A 22,762-nucleotide genomic window follows, 5' to 3' on the forward strand; every position below is an offset into this window, starting at 1 on the left:
GGAGAAGCAGCTGGGAAACAGAATCTTGCCCACGTTGATGTCTTTACCACCAGGCAGAGCGCTCACATGAGCCCAGCCTGTTCTGTTGGAGTAGAAGTGGTTTTCTGTGGGGTTTTTTTTCCATTTTTATTTTCTTTAACATGTGCAAAGATAAGCCTCGGGTCTGTTCCTATCAGACCCTAGAGAACTAAAAAGAAAGCCCCTTCTTTAAAAACCACACACCATCCAGAGTAGGGTGAGAAACTTAAGATGAGAGAGAAGGGAGGGAGGCCTCCCAGGCAGCGGGCGGGTTGGATCCAGGTAATTTACCACACGTGCATCTGGCAACAGTCCGGATTCCTTGCTGTCTGATGCTGAGGCCTGAGCCCGGCTCTGGGTCCCGCTTCCCATAGGACTTCGGTGAATCTGCCCAGCCACACACTTCACCCGTTCCCAGTGCCCTTTGGAAAGTAAAGAGGAAGAATTAGGAACATGATTATTTTCCCAGAGAGACCACCCACAGGGTGCAAAGCTCAGAGGCTGCTGACCGGGTGTCTCAGCATTTCTCTTGAACTTGGAGGTAACAGGAGACTCCAGTGGCCGTTCCACGCTCCCTCCGCTACCTGGGGTCTCCTGCCGAGGAAGGGCGTGTGAGCTACCGGACAGTAGAGCTTCAGCGTCTACACGCTGGGATCCACATCCTACCTCTCCACCCTCCAGCTGGGGCTTGGGCAACAGGAAGCCCAGTAGCAGGTAACTAGCCTGATATAGGAACCTGTCTTGCACAGACACTGGGAGAAACCTTGCAGATCTAGGGCCCAACTCCCAACTTCGTAGACTCCTGTACACTGTGTTTCTGTATCAAGCTGTCCAAACAGAAGAAAGTCTATTGCATTATGAATAATTCCTGCTCATAGGAGCACCGATGTGTACATTTTCTTCATTTGTATTTACATGTCACAAAGGATTTAAGCCCAAAGGGCTCTGACGGGTGTTCCCAATCGACCCCCAACTCCTCGGCCAGTAGACTTTTACAAGGAGAGAAACAGACTTGGCAAGATTAAAAGGACACGTCCAAAGTCTCGCAGCAAGTTAGTGACAGACCCGGGACTTGGGGTCAGCCAGGCCACCTGACTCTCATGCAGAGCCCTTTCCAGCTTACTGTGCTCACAGAATCTGAATAACAAGGAATAAACCTGGAACTCGTAAGGGAGGAAATCAGTGGTTAGCCTGAGACGCTGGACAAAATGTACAAGCAATGGAAAGAGGTTTCCCCACAAGGAAGGCCCAGGACTCTGACCTTCCTGTGGCATAAAGCATCTTGACTGGGGCTCCTCCCCGAGCGTGTGGAGGGCACACGTCCTGCTCTGGGGCGCCCTTCTCTCTCCCACCTGCACTGGAGACAGTGCAGCCAACAGAAAGGCTGCAGGCTCTGTTCCCTGAAGTCCCTGCCAGCCTGTCTCGAACATTCTCATCTCGCCTGCAGAGTGTCGGTGTGGATGAAAGGACAGGAAAGGTAACTGGTCTCAGCCTGGGGCTCCAGACCAGCAGCAGGCCTGGGGGAAAGTCGCCCTTGGAGGTCAGCTCCCCTCGGCCTTGGAATCTTTTGCTGCTTCCTTGGCAGGGCTGTCCCTGTGCCAGGGCTGTTTGTGTGGATGACCTCTAATCCACAGGTGAGGGAACTGGGGCTCAGAGAGGCAAAACAACTTGCCCCAAATCACTCACCAAACTGAGTGTGTGTCAGAAAGGCACCACGTTGGGGGACAATTCTCCACTTGTCCCAGAGCAAGGACTCCAGAGTGTCCATATATGAGGGCCCGGGGGGCCACCATCTACCTGCGTGTGGCATGTCGAAACCACATCCACGTAGTACTTTCCATGAGACTGGGGGCAGTGCCATTCTGTTGCAGAAACGCGGAACAGAAGGCTGATGGAGAGTGTTGATTCTTCTCACGATCAGTGTCAGATCGCAGGCGGGGGAGTTTTATGGACACTGAGGGCAAACCCAGCACCTCCTTCCCACTTGGCAGACGGCTTCTCTAGGCTGCTCACGGAGGGGAGGGGAGGGGAGGTGCTGGAACAGAGCTGTGACACCCTGGAGCCCCGTAGAGCCACTGCCGGGGCCTGGGCTGCTGCCGCTGTGGCCTCTGCAGGACCCACATATGGGGCCTTTCTGGAGGCAGAGCCCTGGGCTCAGTGTCCTTATCTGTGCAATGGGCAGGCTAGACAAACGGCCCTCTGTGCCCCCTCCAGGGCTAGTGTTCTGAAACTCCGATTTCCCCCCAGCCTCCTCTCAGAATGGCCAGAGCCGTGTCCTGCTTGACAGTGGGGACTCTGTTGCCCCTGGCCAGAGTGGACATCAGAGGAAGGAAGCACTGCAGGTTTCAAACATTCCTTCCAGCTGACAAGCCACAGGGGCCTGGGCGTTCTCTCTTAGTCACCGACTTCTCTTCCATCGTTTTGAAAAGCAGTAAATGAAACTGCCCAGGTGATGACACCGTTTCCTTGCACGATGACTGCCCTCACGTCCTGGCTCTCACGGCATTCATCACTTTCTATTAGCACCCTATTCAGACGAGCATTCACATCTGCTGGCTGGCTTGAACCGCAGGAAAATTCTGCTAGGCCCACATCATCACCACTGTCGTACAGATGAGGAAACTGGGCTTCCAGCTGGGAAGTGGTGGAGGTAGAACCACCTCTGTCCTCTTTCCACTCCCCACACTGCTTTTATTCAGACACCAAGAAAAGTGGTGCCTCCTGCTGTCTTCCCAGACTCTGTCCCTGCCAGGACGGAACTTGAGCTACACAGAGGGGCTTCCCAGACTGGCTGAGCCACCCCTCCAGCAGAGCTCTCCCCAGCACGTGAGGTCCCTCCATGCCCCACAGAAGTCCGACCCCTCCCCCAGTCCCGCCCTGTGTGGAACCACATCGCCCAGTGGGGTGCCCTCGCTGACACAGCCCCAGGCAGCGATGACCCAGACAGGGGAGTCCTTCACAACGAATCAAGCACTGTCTCCAGGGTCCTTCACTTTGTTCCTCATAGCACCCCTGGGGAGGATGACAGATGAGGAGATGGTCTTGTTTGGGTCACAAGGTGGGCAAGTGGTGGAAGCTGGACCAGGGCTCGGACCCCTGTAGATTAGGCCCCTTCTCAGGGCAGAGAAAAGGGAGAAACCCTCCCTTGGGCCTTAGAAACCCTCCAAGACCAGGACCACCACACGCCAATCTTGACCTGTCCTGGGGACCTATGGACCCGAGGGCCGGGCAACAGTGTCTCCCACGCAGGCCACCTCTGGGAAGCTTGGGAGCCTAATCCACCGGCCTTTGATCCCTTGATTACTCACCGCCATCACTCTGAGCTTGACTCCTTCCTCCTCCCCATCACCGTCCATAAACGCGGTGAGAGTGTGCCCCGCTCCACCCAAGCTTCAGATCTGCCGGGATATGGGCTTATACACCGCTTCCTCCCACCCACCTCCTTGAGGGTGGTAGGAGTTACGCTTGCACAAAAACCTGCCCTCTAAGTTCAAGGTGGATGCAGAACGACTCTGCCTCAGGGGTACAAGAGACTTTTTGGCCTGCTATTTCAAGTATTTTAACCCCCTCACTTTACAGTAAGAAACCTGAGGCCCAAAGAAGTGAAAGAACAGGAAGTTAGGAGCACGGTCAAGACCAGAAGTCAGGCGTCCCAGCCTCCAACCCCACAGTCCCTCCTCTGGCTCCACAGATGTTCAATAATGATAGCTAGTGGCTGTGCGAAAAATTGACCTGGCTCCTAATTTACTAACTTGTACACGAATCTAATCAATTGCAGCCTCGTGTGCACACACTTGGTTATTATCTGTGCTTTGTGTAATCCACCAAGACACTGCCCAAGGACCATTCCCACTGAAGCTTGGGAAATCCTGGCTTCCTACCTTGGCTTTGGAAACATGTGTCCTGGACCGCTCAGAAACAGAACAGGGTTGCCAAGAAGAGGAGACAGGCAAACCCAGTGCCCTGCACCAAGGCACCCCAGCCTCCCCACCGGGCCACCCTACCTGGCTCCCTACTTGCAGGTGTGCACATCGTAGATGCGGATACACTCCTGGCAGCTCACGTAGCAGCACCAGTGGAAGATGCAGTGGCATTTCTCCTTCCGCTTCTCCGTCCTTGTGTTGTGGCCGCGGCCGCAGCAGAGCAGGTCGCAGCCATCGATGCCGTGGGAGGTGACGTTGCAAGTCCGGTCCCTGGTGCCGAAGGAGCCCGTCTCGGGGTTGGGCTCGCAAAAGTTGGGGGAGTTCTCGTAGTAGACCAGGTCCCTCTCAGTGGGCGGCTTGAAGAGCGCGTACTTGGCGCGGAGGGTCTCCACCCAGCCACGGGACTCCCGGTGCTTCTCCACCACCATCTCCGAGGCGCTGTCGTACTTGTCCTTGAGGAAGTCCCCGATGGCGCGGAAGTCGGGCTGGGCCCACCAGCAGGTCTTGACCTCGCAGCTGCCCGACAGCCCGTGGCACTTGCACTTGAGGTGCATGTGGTCCAGGATGGTCTGGGAAGAGGAGTAGCAGCTGGTCCCCAGACTGACCCCACCTGGGAGCACGACAGGCCCTCCCACTCTGCCCCACCCACCCCCATCGCTGAAGCCTTCTCTATTCCGACACTAGGCCAGGATGAGAACTGACTAGGGACTGAGGCTCAGACCTAAAGAATAATGACCGTTGTTTCCCTCCCCTTCACACCCCAAGCACTGGCAGAAATCACATCCACTTCTCAAAGCCCTAGGAAGTAAGGATTGTTATTCCCGTGTAACAGATAGGGAAAGAGGCTGGGAGCTTAAGTGACTAGCCCTAGGTCAAGCACCATAGGAAAGGATGGAGGCTGAATTCAAAGCCAGGTCCACGGGTCTCACAGCCCTACACAGGCAGCTGAAGTGCACCGGATGGGCTGGCTGGTACCTGCGCTCGCGGGCTGCGCATCCCCAGGGTGGGGTGGGGGTGGGGGTGGGGGTGGGGGTGGGGACCGGGAGCAGTCCGAGGAGAAAGGAGGGGGAAAGAGGAGAGCAGGGAGCCGGGAATGCACAGGGGCCACAGGGAGGGGCAGGGACAGGTCCGGGAAGGGGTCTTGGGCAGGGCTGGGGTGAGGGCGGCCAGGGCTCACCGTGCGGCCAGCTTCGTTGTTGTGCTTGTTCATGGCCGAGCGCGCATCCGGCCTGTTCTCACGTGCGTCCGCGAACTCCCGGGACACAAGCACCCCGAAGTCGGCGTCCTCGCTGCAGCCGCCCCACTTCCAGCCCTCGCCGGGCGGCCCTTTATGATGCGAGTCGCAGCCACAGATGGTGGAGGTGCCCTCGGCACAGGAGCGTGTGACGGCGAAGGCCACGCCGGCTGAGGCGATGGCGTGCACGAAGGCCGATTCGCGGGTGGCTGTGGGGAAGGCATTGGGAGGCACTGCTCAGGCCGGGTCCTGGGACGTGGCTGCCCTGCCTTGACTTCCCCAGCTGCGAAAAGGGGCTCGGCAGCCCCAAGGGAGAAGAAGTGCCTTTTCCTCCTTGGTTGGCCTAGCCCCTAGTGGGTATCCCCAGTTTACAGATGAACAAACTGAGGCCCAGAGCTGCTAACTGATTAACCCAGGGCTTTAACAGCTGGCAGAGTGGAGCCTGTTAGAAACAGGGGTGGAAAGACAACTCTGGCAGGTTGCTGAAGACATAAGGTGGCCTTGATCTGTCCTGGCCCCAGGCCCCCCTGCCCTCCACCTTCCCAAATTGGAAATCCCAGCACAGACCCGGGCCCTCCCACTCCTGAGAGAGCCTGAGGTCTGTGGGGAGGGAGGCCTGGGAAACTACAGCCTAAACCTACCCAAGTCCACCCATTGCCCACCTGGATGCACGTGGGCAGACCCTTTCCTTTTCTGAGCCTCACTTACCCTTTTTGTAAAATGGGTACAACTTCCCTCTGCCACCAGAGATCCTGACCAGGAGTGCAGTGGTCAGCATGTCAGCTTCCCCCTTCCATTCTCCTGTCCTCCACCCAGACAAAGCCAAGGTTTTGGACTGAGAAGGCCAAGCTCCTCCCGGGAGGATGGAGGGACACAGGGCACTTCCCTGCTTCTGCCCCAGGGTCCAGCAAAGAGAAAGAAGAGATTCTCAGGGTGCCCCCCACCACCCCGCCGACATCATTATAATGATAACTACCTTTGAGTGTTGGGTATGCACCAGACTCTGCCCTTCATGTGCTTTATCCCATTTAATCCTCTCACCTCTATGAGGCAGAAAGTCTTATTATGGGCCCATTTAGCAGATACAGACATTGACAACTACGGAGGCAAAGGCCTGAAAGACCTGCAGTCCAACCATCTCTCTCCTTACTGGTGAGGAACCCAGAGCAGGGAGGTGACTTGCCCAAGGCCAGGCAGGTTGCAAAACGCCGGGCTGCTGGCCTGGATGCCTCCTTTCCTGGGCTGTGGCTCTGGTCCTGAGCGCTGAGGGCAGCTCGGCGGACGAGGGAGCCTCGTAACCCCTCGTGGCCACTGCCGTCTCTTTAGAGGCCCCGGGGCCCTCGTGGGCCACCTGCAGAGGAGGGTGCGTCCCCCTTCCCGAGCAGGCCAGCGGGGAGTGGGAGCGGGCCCCGCCTGGGCAGTGGACCCGCGCAGCCAGCGCCGACTGCGACACGGGGCGGCCGAGGCCTGAGGCGCTGCGCCCCGGCTCCGACCCCGGCCCCGGCTGCCCACCCCTCAGCGACCCGGGGGCGCCGAGGGCGAGCGCCGCGCTTCCGGCCGGCCCGCGGCCTCTCGCGGCGGCGGCGGCGCCCGGGCCCAGGGCCGCGCTCGGTTCCCAGCCCCGGGGACGCGGGGGCGGCGGGGGCGGGGCGGGGATTAGCCTGGGAGCGGCGCTGACAGCCCTGCTGTGCTGGTCCCCGTCCGGCGGGGCCCGCTGGGCCGCTCAATCCGCCTTTGTTCGCGCGGTGTCACACCGCATTACCCGCATAATGCGGCCGCCGGGCCCGGGCCGCCGGGCCGGCCGCCACCGCGTAGCAACGGGCGGCTCCCGCGGCCGGGCCGCGCCCCCGGCCCCGGCGCCGGCCCGCGAAATCCCCATTGAAGCGGCGCCCCCCGCCCCCGCGCCGCGCCGAATGGCCAGAGGGCGTGTGAATGGCTCGGCGGCCGCAGCGGGCGCGGGGCCGGGCTGCGCGGTGGGGGACGGCCCTCGGGCCCCTTTTCAAGCCGCCTAAGCCCCTCCGGGTCGCCCGCCCCGCCCGGGGACCGCGATCCCCCGCCGCCCGCACCCCGCCGTCGCAGCCTCGCGCCTTCCGGCCGCTGACCCCTGCGCCCCCCGCGCCCGGGTGCAACCCCGCCCCGGCCTCCGCTCCGGGCGGGCCAGCCCCGGGGAGTCGGTCCCCGGCGTCCGCGGAAGATGCGCGCCCCGGAGCAGACCGCCTCCCTGCCACCCTGGGTCTCAAAGCCGTGGGCAGAGGTCTACCCTGGCGGCCCACACGGCAGGGGTGGGGGACTCGCCAGAGGCGGGGCCCGAGCGTGAAGCCTAGAGCTGCGTTCGAACCCGTTCCCCCCGGGCTCTGGGCGCTGGGGCGCGCGTGCATGCGGGGGCCCTCCTCCCGGAGACCGCAGAGCTTCCCTCAGATTCCCAGTGTATCTGACATCTTCCCTCCCTCCCCCCACACAAAGCTGCCCTCTTGCAATTTCGAGATGTAGGCAAGTCGTAGAACCTACAACGGTGATTTAAAACGTTAAACACAGACATGAAGGGATAATAAGCTCAGAGACCCGGTTTTCACAGGCTAACGTCCCGCGCGGGGAAGAGCAATCAGAAGGTGAGTCCTGCTTTGGGGAGCGCGTCTAGACGCCAGGCTGTTTGATTAAGCGCTACCTGGCCCGAGGTGGGGCACCGGAAGGCGAGGAGACTGACACACCGGCAAGATCAGGTTTGAAATGCAAACCACCGCCACTTGGCCCCAATTAGAGGCCAAACCTTTCATGTAAACAAGGAGTAATTAGCTTTGGTAATAGAAGCGTAAGCAGAATCATCATCCATTGATTCGCTAATTGCCCTTCTGTCCCATGACAATAGCCTGTAGGTCGGACTTACAAGGTGCATCTGAGGCACAGGTAAAGGGGGACTCCACTCTAAAATGAGGGGTCGGCTTCGCCCCACTCATTCCCAGCCACTCCCCCCCCAACCCTTCCCCAGGTCCAGCTGCTTCTCAGATCCCTTTTCTTTCTAGCTGTAAATGCAACTCTTCTAAAAGGAGGGAGGGCCAGGTTCACCCGTTTGGGTGCCAAAGCCCTGGTGGTGGCCGGAAAAGGGTTCAAGCTGCTGAGGAAAAGGAATGGTAGCTCCCGGGAGGCCAGCTGGGTCATTACATTACTAGACGCTGCAATTGCTCAAAGAGTAGCCCAACTTCAGCCCAGAACTCACCAGCCCCAAAATCCCCTTCTTGGGAGCAGTTGTGCCTCTCATCCCTCTCTCCCAGTGCCTTCATGTTCAGAGTCAAGTAATGTGAATCCCATTCATTTGAGACCCAGCCAATGAGACTCCCAGGTTGCAAGATGCAAGTTACCCAGAGGCCAGCACACCCTCTAGCCCCGCCACAATCCATGGGCATATCCAGCTAGCAGGGGCATAGGGACCAGCAGAAGCTTCTCACGGAAGCACCTGGGGGCAATGCAGTGCCACCAGCGCGAGGCAGCTTCCTCAACTCCAGAATTTTCTACATGGGAGGGACCTAAGGGTGACAATGCTCTCACCCCACCCCAAAGCTAGATTTACATAGCACTTAACACAGCATTGGGAAAATGTCACAGAAGTCCACATCAAAGCCTGGGGCCACCCACTGTGCCAGCCAGGAGGAAAGGAAGGCTGCAGCCTCCTAGCCTGCCCTAGGATCTCGGGATGGGATCTCAAGGCTGCCCAGCCCCCAGCAGCACCTGGGAAGGTGTGGCAACCACGATGACAGCCTGGGTCAGGCCAGAGAGGGACCTGGCCCACTTCTGTGGAGGCCGCGGGTCGTGACCAGCTTTCTCGCCCTCCCCTGGGGACCCTGGGCTCAGAGCTGAGACGCCCTGATGTGGAAGAGTAACTGTGTCCTGATGCCCTCCCCCCACCTCCTCGCGCACCTCCTACCCACCCAGAGACGGTACCTTTGTCGAGGACGGGCCCGAAGATGGCCAGGCTGTCGTCGATGGTGGTGCAGTTCCAGCGGCGGCCCCGGAACTGGTGCTGGCACTCCTGGATGCCCAGCTTCACGCCCTCGGCCACGCTGGGCATGATTTCGATGTAATTGCGGCAGAAGCGCAGTTGCTTGGGGACCAGGCCTGGGATGGAGCCGCAGAGCAGGGGCTGTGAGCCCAGGGATGTGTACTGCTGGCCCAGGGCCAGGGACCTGCGGGCAGACAGAGGGCAGTGGCACTGCAGGCACAAAGCACGCGGCCCACTGTGGGCATCGTTTCTTCTCCGTGAGTACTCAGGGTAGGTGGAGCCATGGAGGGCCTGTGAGCCTGAAGCCATGGCCCTGAGAAACCTGGCATCTGAACGCACTGCCTTTGACCTTGCGTGTATACTGTCCCTTGAAGGGCAGAGCTCTGATCCAGGGAGTCGGCCCTCTGCCATGGGCATTTCCAGTTTGCAGGGGCACCTGGGGGCAATGCAATACTATGAAAAGAACCCTGGATGGAAAGATGGTATTAGAGGCCCAGGTCAAGTCCCTCCCAAGCTCTGGGCCAGTTTCCCTGATGGGGAGAGGTCAGGTTGGGAGTTTCAGTTTCTAGGGCCACATGGAGACTTCCAATGATCCGTCGGAAGGAAACAAAATCTACGGAGAGGAAGATGGCAGGAGCTGGCTTGACCCCCATCACATCTCAGAGAAAGCAGAAAGTAGAGAAGCCTCAGTCCTAGCAGGGAGCTTGCACATGTGTGCAAGCTTGCACTCATACATACACATACACACACGTACCACCTGTGGCAATGCTCCTCAGCCTCTTCCCTAGGACGATGCCTGCCCAGCCCAGAGCCTCCCAGTGTCTCTCCCCAGGTCCTCTGTCCTTTGTCCACCAGGGCCTCTGTGACCATCTTTGCAGTTCCCTAGAAGTTTCTGGAGCGCCATCTCTTTTCTGACCAGAGATTGGAGCTTGGCTTTGTTTCATGGAAGTCTAGCTCAGGGTCAGGAGGGAGAAGACCTCAGATCGTACTCCCCCCATCCAATGCAAGTGACCTTGATCAAATCACGTCACTCTAATGTCCCTCATTTTTCAGTCAGTAGTCCGGCAATCTAGGTGGGGCTAACCACGTACCACCCTGCCTTCTGGGCAGTGCCTGCCTGGGTCCTGAGGGGTGGGAGTGACTGCAGGCCTGGCCCGTGGGCACCTTGGGCCTTAAGACTGAACCTGAGTGATAGAGCAGGTCAGCCCAGAGCCCCCTGATGGGCACCAAGACACAACAGCATCTGACTGGGCTTTGCAGGTTGCCCTCTCCTGCCCCTGCCCTGTTTACAGTTATAAACTGGTTATTGTGATAATAATGATAATCAAACACCTATCATTTATTATGTACTGGACCAGTTCTGAGTGCTCATGTTTCTTACCTTATGGAAACCTCACAGCAAGTCTGTGAGGTAGGAACTTCATTATCATCGTCAACATCCCATTTCACAGACAAGGAAACTGAGGCCAGGGAGCTAAGTAAACTGCCCAAGTCTGCAGGACTGTGCAGCGGCAGAGTTGAGCCTCCCGCCCCAGCTCAGGCTGCCTCTCCACGTGCTCTTAACCAGCACATCCAGCCCTGCCCTGCAGCTGCCCCAGCGGCTCTGCAACCACCGGATAGAGAAACCGAGCCGGGGTTCAGTGCGGATGACTCAGCATTGGGCCATCATGGGAGGAAGGGAAGAAGGCCAGGCCTCTCCCACTCCCTCCTCTGACGTTTAGGCCCCAAAGCCCTATATGCAGACAGCTGGAGAGGGGAGCTGAGGCCAGATGGAGGACGCTGCTACCCCCATGGCCTCACCTGGGTTTGGTTCTGAGTGTGGGCCATGAGGGCCCCTCTAAAGGAATATGGCGATTCTTTGCCACCTCCTCATACCCGGCCTGGTCCCTGACTGTCCCAGAGCATCATGGGGAGACCTGGCACCCACTGCCCAGCCTCCGTGTCCCTCCCCTTCGGCCAGAGCCCTCCCCGGTCTCCCCCACCACAGGCACCTCCATCCATCCCTGTCCCTAGAGGGATGGACTGGCCTTGCGGCGCCCACGCACTCCTTCAGCCTGGCCTCCTGGACCCACTGCAAACTCTAACCTGGTCAGGCCTGTGTCACGATCACCTCTGGCACCAGGGGGCTCTGTCCCATGTCGTCCCCCATTTACTGGTCTGCTCACCAACCACACCAGGGCCCCAGGGCCCCTTCCTTTCCCCCATCCTCTGTCCCTCTCCTCCTTCCTTGCCCTCTCCCGGCCTTTGCCCTACACCCGTTGGCACTTCTGCAGGCCTGGGCACCCTCAAGCTAAGCTGGATCAGAATAAGAACCTAGAAGAGATGCCTTTAGAGAGCACAAAGCCCATTATACAGATGAGAAAGCAGAGGCCCACAGAGAGAAGCAGCTCGCCCAAGGCCACACAGCCAGATCCACGGAGCCAGGTGAGGCTGGTGCCACTGCAGGGAAGGGGGGCTGGGGTGTGGGGAAGCCCCGGCTGGCTCTTCATTTCCACTCAGTGAGGCTGCTCCTCATCCCAGCCCTCCGAGCGGCTCCCTGCTCCCTCATTTCACCAGTATCCCCACCCCAGTGGGTCCCAGGTGGGCCTACCCAGCCCAGCAGAATGCCCAAGTCCTACGCACTGGCTGGCAGGGCTTGGTTGGCTGCAAAGGCCAGAGCTGTCCCCCAGACATCTCCCAGTAGGGAGATGCCACGGTCCCCTGTGCTCCCCTCCAGGGCACCAAGCCCTTGACTGTGAATCCTTCCTCCTGGACAGCTGCAATCTCTCCTCTGACCAAGCAGATTTCCTTTCCTCTGCAGTCGCATTCAACACTAGCGATCATCACGACAACCATTTATTTAGCACTTATATGCCAGGCACTTCACAGATATCATGTCACCTAATCCTCAACAAGAGCTCTGTGACGTGGGTACTGTCATCTCGGTTTTACAGATGAGGAAACTGAGGCAGAGAAGCAGAGCAACCATAGGTTTGTCTGACTCCAGGGATGATATCCTCCAAGAATACCTCCCAGCCTCAGAGATGATGAGTTCTTTTCCCTCCTCCCACCAAACCCCGTCTCCTGCTGTCCAGGTCCATCGTGCACCTGGAGCCAGGCTGCCTGCATTCAAATCCAGCTCTGCTGTTTCCGAGCTGCTGATCTCAAGCAGTTTACTTAACCCCTCGTGCCTCAGTTTCTTCATCTATTAAATAGACATAATGGGAGGGATAAAGGATAGAAAGCTCCTGGCACATAGGAAGCCCTCAAGTCGCGGTGGTCATGGTGGTTACCATGTGTTTAGGGGCTGTCCACAGCACTTTGTCCCCTGCTATGTCATCAACCTCATTTCTCAGCCCTCCCATCCCTGACTTGACAGAACACATCGGAATTTTCAGAGCCCCTTCCCATCCATCACTGGGAAGGATGCAAAGCTGGCCCCTTTCCCGGAAGCTCAGTCCTAACCAGAGTGGCTGAAAAGACATCTGTGATCTGGCCGAGTGTTAAAGGTAACCCAAAGGGCAAGGGCATAGGGACCTTTCCAGGATGCTCCGTTCAAGGATTTCAGCTCAGATCTGGACATCCTGCCGGTGATGAGCAAGGGCCTCTAGGGATGGGAGTGTAGCTCTGAGGGCTGGTGCTGGGGCTAATGGGGCTGTGGCCGTGGGATTGATTTCTGCAGGATAGCTGCCCTCCCCCAAACACACCCTGCCACCCGACCCCTGAGCCTCCTACCCACACATGCTCATGTCTGAGATTCCACCACCACAGACGCGTTAACTTGACCCACAGCTCCTTGTCCCCATCAGTGAGGTGCGTGTTCCCCTGGAGGAGGTCACACAGTGAGCTCATCCTCCTCAGTTCTTCGTTCCAAAGTGTGAGTGGCCTGCTGGATGACTAGCGGCCCGCCGTCCGGAGCACCTCTCCGCGGCCCAAGCCCCCGGCAAACATCTTACCCATCCTTCAACCTCCAGCTCCTGGGTCGCCTCCATTCTGAAGAATTTCGTGGGCCCCCAGACAGAAGTAACCTCTCCTCCCTCTGTGTCTTTCCTCTGCTTCACTCAGACCTTATCTCAAAGGGCTGAAATGACTTGTTTCCAGTTCCATCTGGCTGTGCTAGTGTGGGTTCCCTGAGGATAGAGGTTGTGTTGCGTCTCCTCCCATCCCCCCCAACACCTCTCACCATGCCAGACACACACACACACACACACACACACACACAAGCACACCTGGCCGACCAAAGGGCCAGGCCCATGCCAGGTACTCGGTGATTCTCCAGGGGAGGAATGAAAGAACGACTCCTTCCCAAAAGGCCAGTCTGATCCACCCCCCAGTCTTGCAGCCCCTCAGCCAAACTCCCCAGGCCTCCAGGCATCCGGAGGTTCCACCTACACCCAGGACAAGATTCCTCAGTTCCGCTGAGGAAGTTCCTACGTTTAGGACCTGAGACAGTGGCTGGGCTCCCAAGGGAGGTGGGGACCTGCCTTGCACCGGCAGCTGGTGAGGGGGAGGGTGGAGGGCGCCGCCAGGCCTATTTATACCCAGCTCCCGGCCCTGCCCGGCCCAAGGGCCCTGCCACCACAGCTCACTCTCCACCCAACCACCCACCGCCCAGCTGGGCTGAGGACAGACACAGGCAGCCGGGGGGACGGGCGGCAGGTGCCAGCCAGCGACGGGCTGCCCCAGAGGCCTCGATGTTGACCTCTGAGGCTGAAACCCCCTCCCCAAACAGGCCAGGCTTAAACGCCACACACGGTCTCATCAGCCTCCCAGCCCCAGCAAGCCCTTCACCGCCAGCCGTGGCGCCTTGGGCCCCCAGAAGCTGGAGGTGGGCCTGCAAGGCGAGCACAGGGCCGCCTCAGTGCTGAACCAGCCGAGGCACACAGCATACAGGGAGAGGCCTACAAGGGTCCCACGCAGCGCGGCCTGTTCAGTGACGGTGGCGCCGCGGACCCACAGGCTCCGCCGTCCACCCAGCAGTGACCTGCCGGCGGGGACGACGTGCTGCAGGGAGCGGGCGCACCGTGCCGTCCCCGCCCTGCTCCCCTTAACGAGCCACGCGGGACGGAGCCCTACACCCCACCAGGTGCCCTCCCCTGCACTCAAACTTTCCTACATTTTTGACCTTAGACTCTTCCAACATTATAGTATTTGAGAGATTGGAGGGGCCTCAGGAGTCGTCTAGTTTAAGGTGTCTCTTATTTGTTAGTCATTTTTTCCTAATATACATCCTCCCCCCACCCTCCCCGGTACATAAAACAGATAAAAAGAGGGACTCTTCCTCAAAAAGCTAAAGATAGAATCATCATATGACCCAGCAATTCCACTCCTAGGTATAGATCCTGGAGAACTGAAAGCAGGGATTCAAGCGATACTTGTACACCAGTGTTCGTGGCAGCACTATTCACAACAGCCAAAAGGTGGAAACAACCTGAGTGTCCATCCGCAGATAAATGGATAACAAAACGTGGTAAATCCATACCGTGGAATATTATTCAGCCACGAAAAAGAATGACGCTCTGATACATGCTACAACATGGATGAACCCTGACAACATTCTACCAAGTGAAATAAGCCAGACACAGAAGCACAGATATAGTATGATTCCACTTACATGAGGTACCAAGAATAGGCAAATTCATAGTGACCAAGAGTAGATGAGAGGTAGCTGGGGGCTGGGAGGGGAAGTTACAGCTTAATGAGTATGAGTTTCTGTTTGGGACGATGAAAAGTTCTGGAAACAGATAGTGGTGATGGTTGGACAACACTGCAAACCTACTTGATGCCACTGATTTGTACACTTGAAAATGGTTAAATTGAAGGAAAAAATAAATAAAAAGGGCAGGGGCCCAGAGACCTATCCCTTGACTTTGCCCCTGCTCTCACCTATGGCCCCTCTGCAGGATGAAGCCTGAGAGAACCACTGGTCTTAGCTAATCCCTTCCTCCTCTGGATGGCAAGACTGAGACCCAGAGAGAGTTTGTTATTTTCCCAGGTCACACAGTCACATATGGGTGGGGCTGTGGAAGGTGGATCCAAGGGTGCAGCCCAGGGGAAGGCTCCAGGGTCCCCGCCTCTGCTCTCCAGTCTCAGGGTGAGCTCCGTGGCCAAGCCTCCCCGAGTCATGCCTTTCTTGGAGTCATGGTCCCCTTGGCCTCACCTTTTCCAATGGCGAGGACTAACCATCTCTGCTAGCCCCAGACAGGCCACCTTAAGATGCTGACCCAAAGAACCGGTGCCTCTTAAGCTGACTGCGATGAGCTCAGGAGGAAGGGAAGGAGATGGAAAAAGGGAGGAATCAGAACCACCTCCTTTGTGGTCCTTTGTCTCTTTCCTCCAGAGTGACCATCGTGTTTCTGGAAACAATAGCCCAGCGCTTGGTGCTCTACCAGCTGCCTCCTGGACAGTACTGGACAGGTGGCCTTCCTGTTCCTGGGTCCAGAGGGGCCCAACCCTGGCCTGGGGCAAGATGGAAACTTCCAGAAGGGGAAAGAAAATCTTGAAAATGGGCATAAAGTAAAGATCCAGCATTGGCCTTGGAACTCAAGGCTACTACTTTTCTACTTAGCTCAAGAGGCCACTCAGGGCTGGTGGACATCATGAGGGGAGCCTGACAAGTTCAGGGGCACATGTACCCAGTGGGGTGGGGGAGGGCAGGGGCAGGGCCTAGTGGGCCCTGATGCACCCAACTCCTGGAACTTCCAAAGAGCTTAAACACAAGTGGCAAGGGCCACTCACCCTGGTGCTTTGGCAGGGAGCTTGTGACAAAGCAAGAGGAGGGACTTAGGTCAAGAGTCACAAGCTACCACTTTTTTCCACCCATCCGCTTGTCCTCCCTGGAGCACACGTGGGCCCCATGGGTGCTAAGCACAGCTCTACACCCTTCCAACCCAACCCTGAACCCATCTCAGTGCGAGCCAAGGGGAGGGAGTTGCTTCTGAGTCCAAAGGGCTCACATGGTCCCGTAGTCCTCAGAGCAGGCCTAGATACCCCAGCAGATGCCTTTCATCAACATCTCCCTGGACCTTTCCCGTCAGCAGCTGGTTCATTCACTCAGTAGGCATGGATGGGTCCTCTGGTTCTCATGTGTCCCAAGAAGAGCTACAGGGCCACCCTTGTTTACACACAGGAAGGGAAGGGTGAGGGTAGAAAGGATCCACACACTGAGCTGGGACCCAAGGTCCAGAGAGGAGTCTGAAGAAGCAACTGCAAGAGACTGTGAGCCTGGGAGGCCCAGGCCTCCTGCTGGGTTTCCCATCTTGATTGAGCCCCAGCCATCCAGCCTGGGACCCCAAGAGCAATAAACATATGGAGTGCATAGAGATGCCTGCCCTTAGGAGAGTAGGTTAAAGTCTTCCCTTGGTAAACAAATTCATTCCCCACCTATTCACTCAACACACATTTACGTGATGACTAAATCAGGTAGAGCGCCAAGCACTGGAAACACGGAGATGAACCGAGCCACACCCATGGGGCACCCAGACCAGGAGGCATCCGTCAATCACAGACCAACAAGCGTTTCTCCAGCACCTACTAGGTCTGGGTGCCATGTGTGCCATGAGTGACAAAGGGTCCCCAGGCACCTGTAGCTTAGCACCCAAGTAACCCTCACTCCAGAAAGCACATGGTAAGAGCAGGGGCATCCTGGAAGAGGGGCGAGTGAGTCCCAGGCAGCGATGGTCATGAAGGCACGCTGGAAGGGCAGGCGCTGAGCTGGCGAAGGATGGCTGGGGCTCTCTCAGGGGTAACCGGGGTGCCAGGGAAGAGCCCTAGGCAAGAGGTGGGAGAGAACAGCGGCGGGTCCACCCCAGCTGGAGTCCAGGGACCTTACAAAGGAGCAGAGGAGGGGAAGGGGGCCCTGAGTGCCAAGCTTTACTCTGGCGACGTGTGCAGCCATTGAAGGTTCCTGAGCTGGGCTTTGGGATACTAATCTATTAGACAACGTCTAACTGCAGAATGGGGCCAGGAGATGGGCACTAAGAGACCCAAGGCTGGGAAAGGAGTGGGGGTGAGGTGGCTGGGGTGACACTTTATGCTAAGGAGAGTCTCAGGCCTGTCTGCATACTACAGTCCCCCAGGGGGACAGGTTTCAGGGGTCTGGGGTGAGCCTCTTTGGGCTGGGGCCCAAGTGCCTCCCATTTAGTTTAGCAGGGCTCTGGGTCTCAGGACAGTGGCCTTAGAAGCAGAGAGGAAGGGACTTCCCTGGCGGTCCAGCGGTTGAGAATCTGCCTTCCAATGCAAGGGACGTGGGTTCGATCCCGACCTAAGATCCCACATGCTGCGGGGCAACTAAGACCGCATACCACACCTACTGAGCTCGCGCGCGCCTCAACTAGAGAGCCCGCAGGCCACAAACTACAGAGCCCATGTGCCCTGGAGCCCGTGCACCCCAACTAAGACCCGACACAGCCAAAAAAATTAATTAAATAAATTTTTAAAAAACAAAGAACAGAAGCAGTGAGTAAGGATGGGTCCATGGAACCAACAGGAAGGAGGAAAGGAGACCAGATTTTGAAGCCAGGATGACCAGAAAGATGGAGATGCTGTCCAACCAAGAAAGGGAACGTAAGAGGCAAAGCAGTCTTGGGAAAAAAGAGGAAGTTTGTGGGCTGGTGAGACCTGCAGGTACCCAGGTCCAGACAGCACTGGAGGGTGCAGAGCTGGAGCCCAAGAGAAAGACCAAGGCTAGAAGTTCAGATCTGGAAAATCTGTCCTGGAGCTAATAGTTGAATAATACTCGAGGCCTTGTCTCCCCTAGGGGGCACCTGGAAAAAGGGTGAGACCAATCAGGGAGCCTCATGGTGGTGGCGGTGGATGCCATGTGCCAAGGGAGGAGGGAGGGAGGGCACGAGGGTGGAGACAGGGCCCTCACACCCAGGGGGGCTAGAATTTCAGGACAAGAGGTGGGGAGGGCTTTTCCAAAACCCCGCAGGAGGCAGGCTGGTCGGCTGGGCTCAGCCAACATGGGCACCAAGCACCCGTGTCTGTTTTCTTGCCGGTATTCCCTATCAGGAGACATTGCAGCCAATAGACTTGGACAGAGCGATTCACCACGCCCTTCCTTCCCTTCCTTTCCTCTTGCTCTTCACTCTTCCAGTTTTGTCCCCCCTTCCTCCTCCCTGGGTGAGCGCGTTGGGATGCATCCTAAGCCTTCAGTTCACAGCCGTGTCCTCCTGCGGGGTGGGGATGGAGGGACCTCTCTGTGCTCACAGTGGGAGCTCGTCCCCCTCGCCCTGGACCCAGGATCTGGGTCGCTCCCTCAGGGTGTCTTGGCTGAAATCTGGCCCTTTGGACTTCAGTCAGCACTTCCTGGATCTGTCGCTCTGTAGGTGTGAATGTGAGGGAAAGGGTATTCCAGGCCAGCGTCCGCATCGCCATGGGTGACAAAAACCCACACATCCCCCCACAAATGGAACCAAAGGAAAAGCTGTTTCCCTCCCATTGGCAGCAGCCCCTGAGGACTGGCCACAGTGCCCTAAACTCTCCAGCACAACTCAGGGCCCTATTGGCCAAGTGGCCACGTGTGCACTCTGTGAGTGGCTATGACACTCCCTCTGCTGCACAACTTCTAAAAGCCACCTTTCAGGACCGAGTGGGCACCTTCAGACCAACTGAGAGCTCAGAGGGGCACAGGCCGTTGGAGGGAGAGAAGCGAGTGGGGGACACTCAAGCCAAGGTCTTGCGGAGTTCCCAGTAAGAGGGAGGGGCGGGGCCCTGCGGGACGTTTCTTTGGGGAGAAGAAGGTGGGGAGGGGGGTAGGGAAGAGAGGGTGGCAGAGGGTGGGAGTGGCAGGGCCTCGGCTGTAATGTTACAGCTTCGGTTCTCCAAAGCGGCTCCAGAGTGCCTGGCCTGAGGCTCCTGGCTGATCTGATAAGATGTGACAAGGCGGCCTGAAAATGTTGAAACCTGTAAAAATGTTTAACCCTGTTTTTGTTGTGTTGTGAGCGTTAGGGTTTTTTTTTTCCTTCTCAATTTCATAGGAAAGTGGAGTTGATCAGAGTGGAGAAGGGGAGGAGGTAAGAGAGAGGGATCGTCCCCTTCAGCCAAATTGCAGGGGGGGGGGGGTGGCACAGAGAGGGATGGTCAGACCTGGGGAGGAGGAAAAGGGGGTGAGAACTGGGAGGAAGCAGGGGGACAGAGGCCTTGGAGAAGGGGGAGGGGCTCCTGCCTCTCTGGCCGGTCAGCGGCTCCAGCTTGGGTCCTCAGGGCTGTGTCCTCCCTCGGCACCGAGAGGACACACGAGCTCTCGGCGTCTTCCTTCAGGCAGGTATTAGGCTGGGAAGACTGGGCCTGAGCCCAGGTGGGTGTCCAGAGAGAAGTGAAAGGGGGCCCAGGGCCTCACTCCTCAGACCCCCAAAGGGTCTCCTGAGGGGCACCAAGACCCCTGGCGGACAATGTTTCCAGGTGACCACAGAGGGATGCGCTCCCAGGTGCACCGGCTTCGCCGAGCACTTCGGAACTCACAGGCGAGCCCTTTAAACCACATCACGGGCTTCCCTGTGGCGCAGTGGTTAAGAATCCGCCTGCAAATGCAGGGGACACAGGGTTCAAGCCCTGGTCCGGGAAGATCTCACATGCCGCGGAGCAACTAAGCCCGTGTGCCACAACTACTGAGCCTGTGCTCTAGAGCCCGCGAGCCACAACTACTGAGCCCGCGCACCGCAACTACTGAAGCCTGCGTGCCTAGAGCCCGTGCTCCGCAACAAGAGAAACCACCGCAATGAGAAGCCAGCGCACCGCAACAGAGAGTAGCCCCCGCTCCCCACAACTAGAGAAAGCCCATGCGCAGCAACGAAGACCCAACACAGCCAAAAATAAATAAATAAAATAATTTAAAAAAAACAAAAAAAAACCAAAACAAAACCACGTCACACTTGTTCAGTCGAGTCCTGACCCTTCAGAGCTGGAAGCTGCGGCCCAGCCTCTGCCCCCAGACCCGCACAGCTGGTTATGCTGTTTCACAGTGGAGGCAACTGGGGCCTGAAGACGTTAAATGACTGGCATGGGGTTCAGGATACTTCTGCCAAATGGCTTCTCTCCAAACAAGTCCAGTCTCAGCAACTTGAGAGACGCTGAGCATTCTAGAAACCATGGTGGGACCAGGTCTCTGGGGTGCTCACTGGGTACAAAGGTAAATGCTTGATAAAAGCCTGGGGAACTGCCGTCTCTTGCTAGCTGGAGGAGGCGGGGTGGGGGAGGTACATGAGATGCCCTAGAGGGGCTTTAAAGCCTTCTGTGAGCGGCCACGGGCCTTAGTTACTCTATCACAGTACCAGGCCGCACAATGTCCAGGTTGGTGGGACCTTGGCCGCTATCTGGTCCAGTTCTGGCTGAAGCCCAGACTTGCCCAGGGTACCTCCAGGCTGGAGACAGTGCAGGGAGCACAGCCCAGGCCTGAGACGCCCCCAGCCACAACTCCGCTTCCCTTCCACCACGCAGTTCCTTCGTCTTTCTTTTTGTTTTTGATAAATTTATTTATTTTTATTTATTTATTATTTTTGGCTGCGTTGGGTCCTCGTTGTTGCGCGCGGGCTTTCTCTAGTTGCGGCGAGCGGGGGCTACTCTTTGTTGCGGTGCGCGGGCTTTTCTTGTTGCTGAGCACAGGCTCTAGAGCACGTGGGCTTCAGGAGATGCGGCGCGTGGGCTCAGTAGTTGTGGCGCATGGGCTTAGTTTCTCCACGGTATGTGGGATCCTCCCGGACCAGGGCTCGAACCCGTGTCCCCTGCATTGGCAGGCGGATTCTTAACCACTGCGCCACCAGGGAAGCCCCACAGTTCCTTCTTGAAGGCTCCGGTCCGAGGGCTGGGGCTCCGTTCAGTACACGTGCATCACGTGCCTCGTGTGCATAAACACAGCCTCCACCCTCCTCAGAGGCCCCTGCCCTAATGCCAGAGAGACATTCCCGCAGATGAGCATGGTCAGCAGCAGAGTGTGAAAAATCCCGTCTCACTCCGTGGGGTGGACACCATGAGGAAGGGGAGTGCTGAGGGGAGGGAGACCGAAGAAAGCGGGGGATACGTCTTTGAAGGGGCGACCTTTGAGCTGGGCCTTGAAGGTGAGTTTGGCTTGGACATCCTTTACGCCTGGACTGCTGCCATTTTTCTTCGCCTCACACTCCAATGAGAATTCTAATTTAAACTTTTCCTAAACCATGTTTGCATTTTTAGCTCATTTTAGTTGTATAATACTTCTCCACTGCCCAACTCCTCCAGCTCCTAAGTTATATAAGGCAGAGATTAGCTTTCCATTTTACAGATGGAAAAATGAAGGTCTTACCGGGTTAGGTTGCTTGTCCTAAGAAGGCAAGCCTGCTGGTTCCCAGGCTGGGATTTTGCTGGGTTCCGAGACTGCTTTACCCTTCAAGCCCAGTTCTGGCAAAAGATAAGACATAGCCTGCCCAGCCCTCTTATTTACTTTGGGCTCCTATTCATCCATCAAGATCCAATTTTAAAAGCCCCTCTTGGGCTTCCCTGGTGGTGCAGTGGTTGAGAATCTGCCTGCCAATGCAGGGGACACGGGTTCGAGCCCTGGTCTGGGAAGATCCCACATGCCGCGGAGCAACTGGGCCTGTGAGCCACAACTACTGAGCCTGCGCATCTGGAGCCTGTGCTCCGCAACAAGAGAGGCCACGATAGTGAGAGGTCCGCGCACCGCGATGAAGAGTGGCCCCCGCTTGCCGCAACTAGAGAAAGCCCTCGCGCAGAAACGAAGACCCAACACAGCCATAAATAAATAAATAAATTAAAAAAAAAAAAAAGCCCCTCTGAATGTGTCCAGTTTAAACTGTTCCCTCTGGGTATTTCCCATTTCTTATATATACCTCAGGGGGAAACTTAGACACTTTCCATTGAATTGTCCATTGACGCTCTGTTTTTCCACTAAAACAGTTTTTTGAGAGGAGGAACCATTTCTTTCATATTTGTAGGCTGGGCAGCCAGAGTGCTTGGTTCACCAACAGGCCCAGCACACCTCCTCCTTCTGCCACACTGAGCGGCTCCACCTGATTACCCCGACCTCCTCACCTCCCCCAAATCCCACAGGCTGCCACCAGGACAAGCTGAGGGCAGGTGATGGCTGCACTGGTTCTCTGGGCCTTATCACACAACTGCTGCTTCCACCGTCTGGAAATCCTTTATCTGAATCTTAGGAAGAAGCCCAGGAGGGAACATGGAAATCAGAGCTGCTTGGATGGGAGTTCACTCTCACAGTGGCTCCCTAGGGCTCCTCTGAAAGCCCTGTGTCTTCAACTCAACAAATATTCATGGTAGGTCAGGCCCTGTCCTGGGCACCGGGTGCAACAAAGTGGTGCCTGGGCACCCTGGTGTTGCATGAACTCCCAGCTTGAGCCTGGGCGCTGCCCCAGGTAGCCCACGCTCCTCCCTGACTGGGGCCGGCGTGCCCCACCCACCTGCCTCACACCCAGACAGCAAGGACCACCTGCCCTGGTGAGGGCTGGGGCCCTGAGGACTTCACCTGCCTCGACCATCCCACCCACTTCCCTTACACCACAGCCTTCTGGAGGACCAAGAACATGATTTACCAGCTGGCTGCTATTCGGGGGTGTGCAGGCCATGGCACTACGGCACTCAGATCACTTGCAGTGGTTTTGAAAA

At 57.4% G+C, this 22,762-nt stretch overlaps 1 protein-coding gene across 1 annotated transcript in view; it reads right to left on the reverse strand.

Annotated features, from left to right (window-relative positions):
• Positions 1 to 360: 360 nt before the first annotated feature.
• WNT3 (Wnt family member 3) overlaps positions 361 to 22,762 on the reverse strand; it is a 47,522-nt gene continuing 25,120 nt past the window's right edge. Inside the window, exons 2-5 of the mRNA XM_036837133.1 lie at positions 9,112 to 9,353; positions 5,119 to 5,384; positions 4,023 to 4,510; positions 361 to 440 (exon numbers count right to left, since the gene is read on the reverse strand). Coding sequence (XP_036693028.1) covers positions 4,031 to 4,510; positions 5,119 to 5,384; positions 9,112 to 9,353 — 988 coding nt within the window. The 3' untranslated portion in view covers positions 361 to 440; positions 4,023 to 4,030. The remainder of the gene's footprint in view (positions 441 to 4,022; positions 4,511 to 5,118; positions 5,385 to 9,111; positions 9,354 to 22,762) is intronic.

The sequence above is a fragment of the Balaenoptera musculus genome, chromosome 20 (genome assembly GCF_009873245.2).
Source record: "Balaenoptera musculus isolate JJ_BM4_2016_0621 chromosome 20, mBalMus1.pri.v3, whole genome shotgun sequence".
NCBI lineage: Eukaryota > Metazoa > Chordata > Mammalia > Artiodactyla > Balaenopteridae > Balaenoptera > Balaenoptera musculus.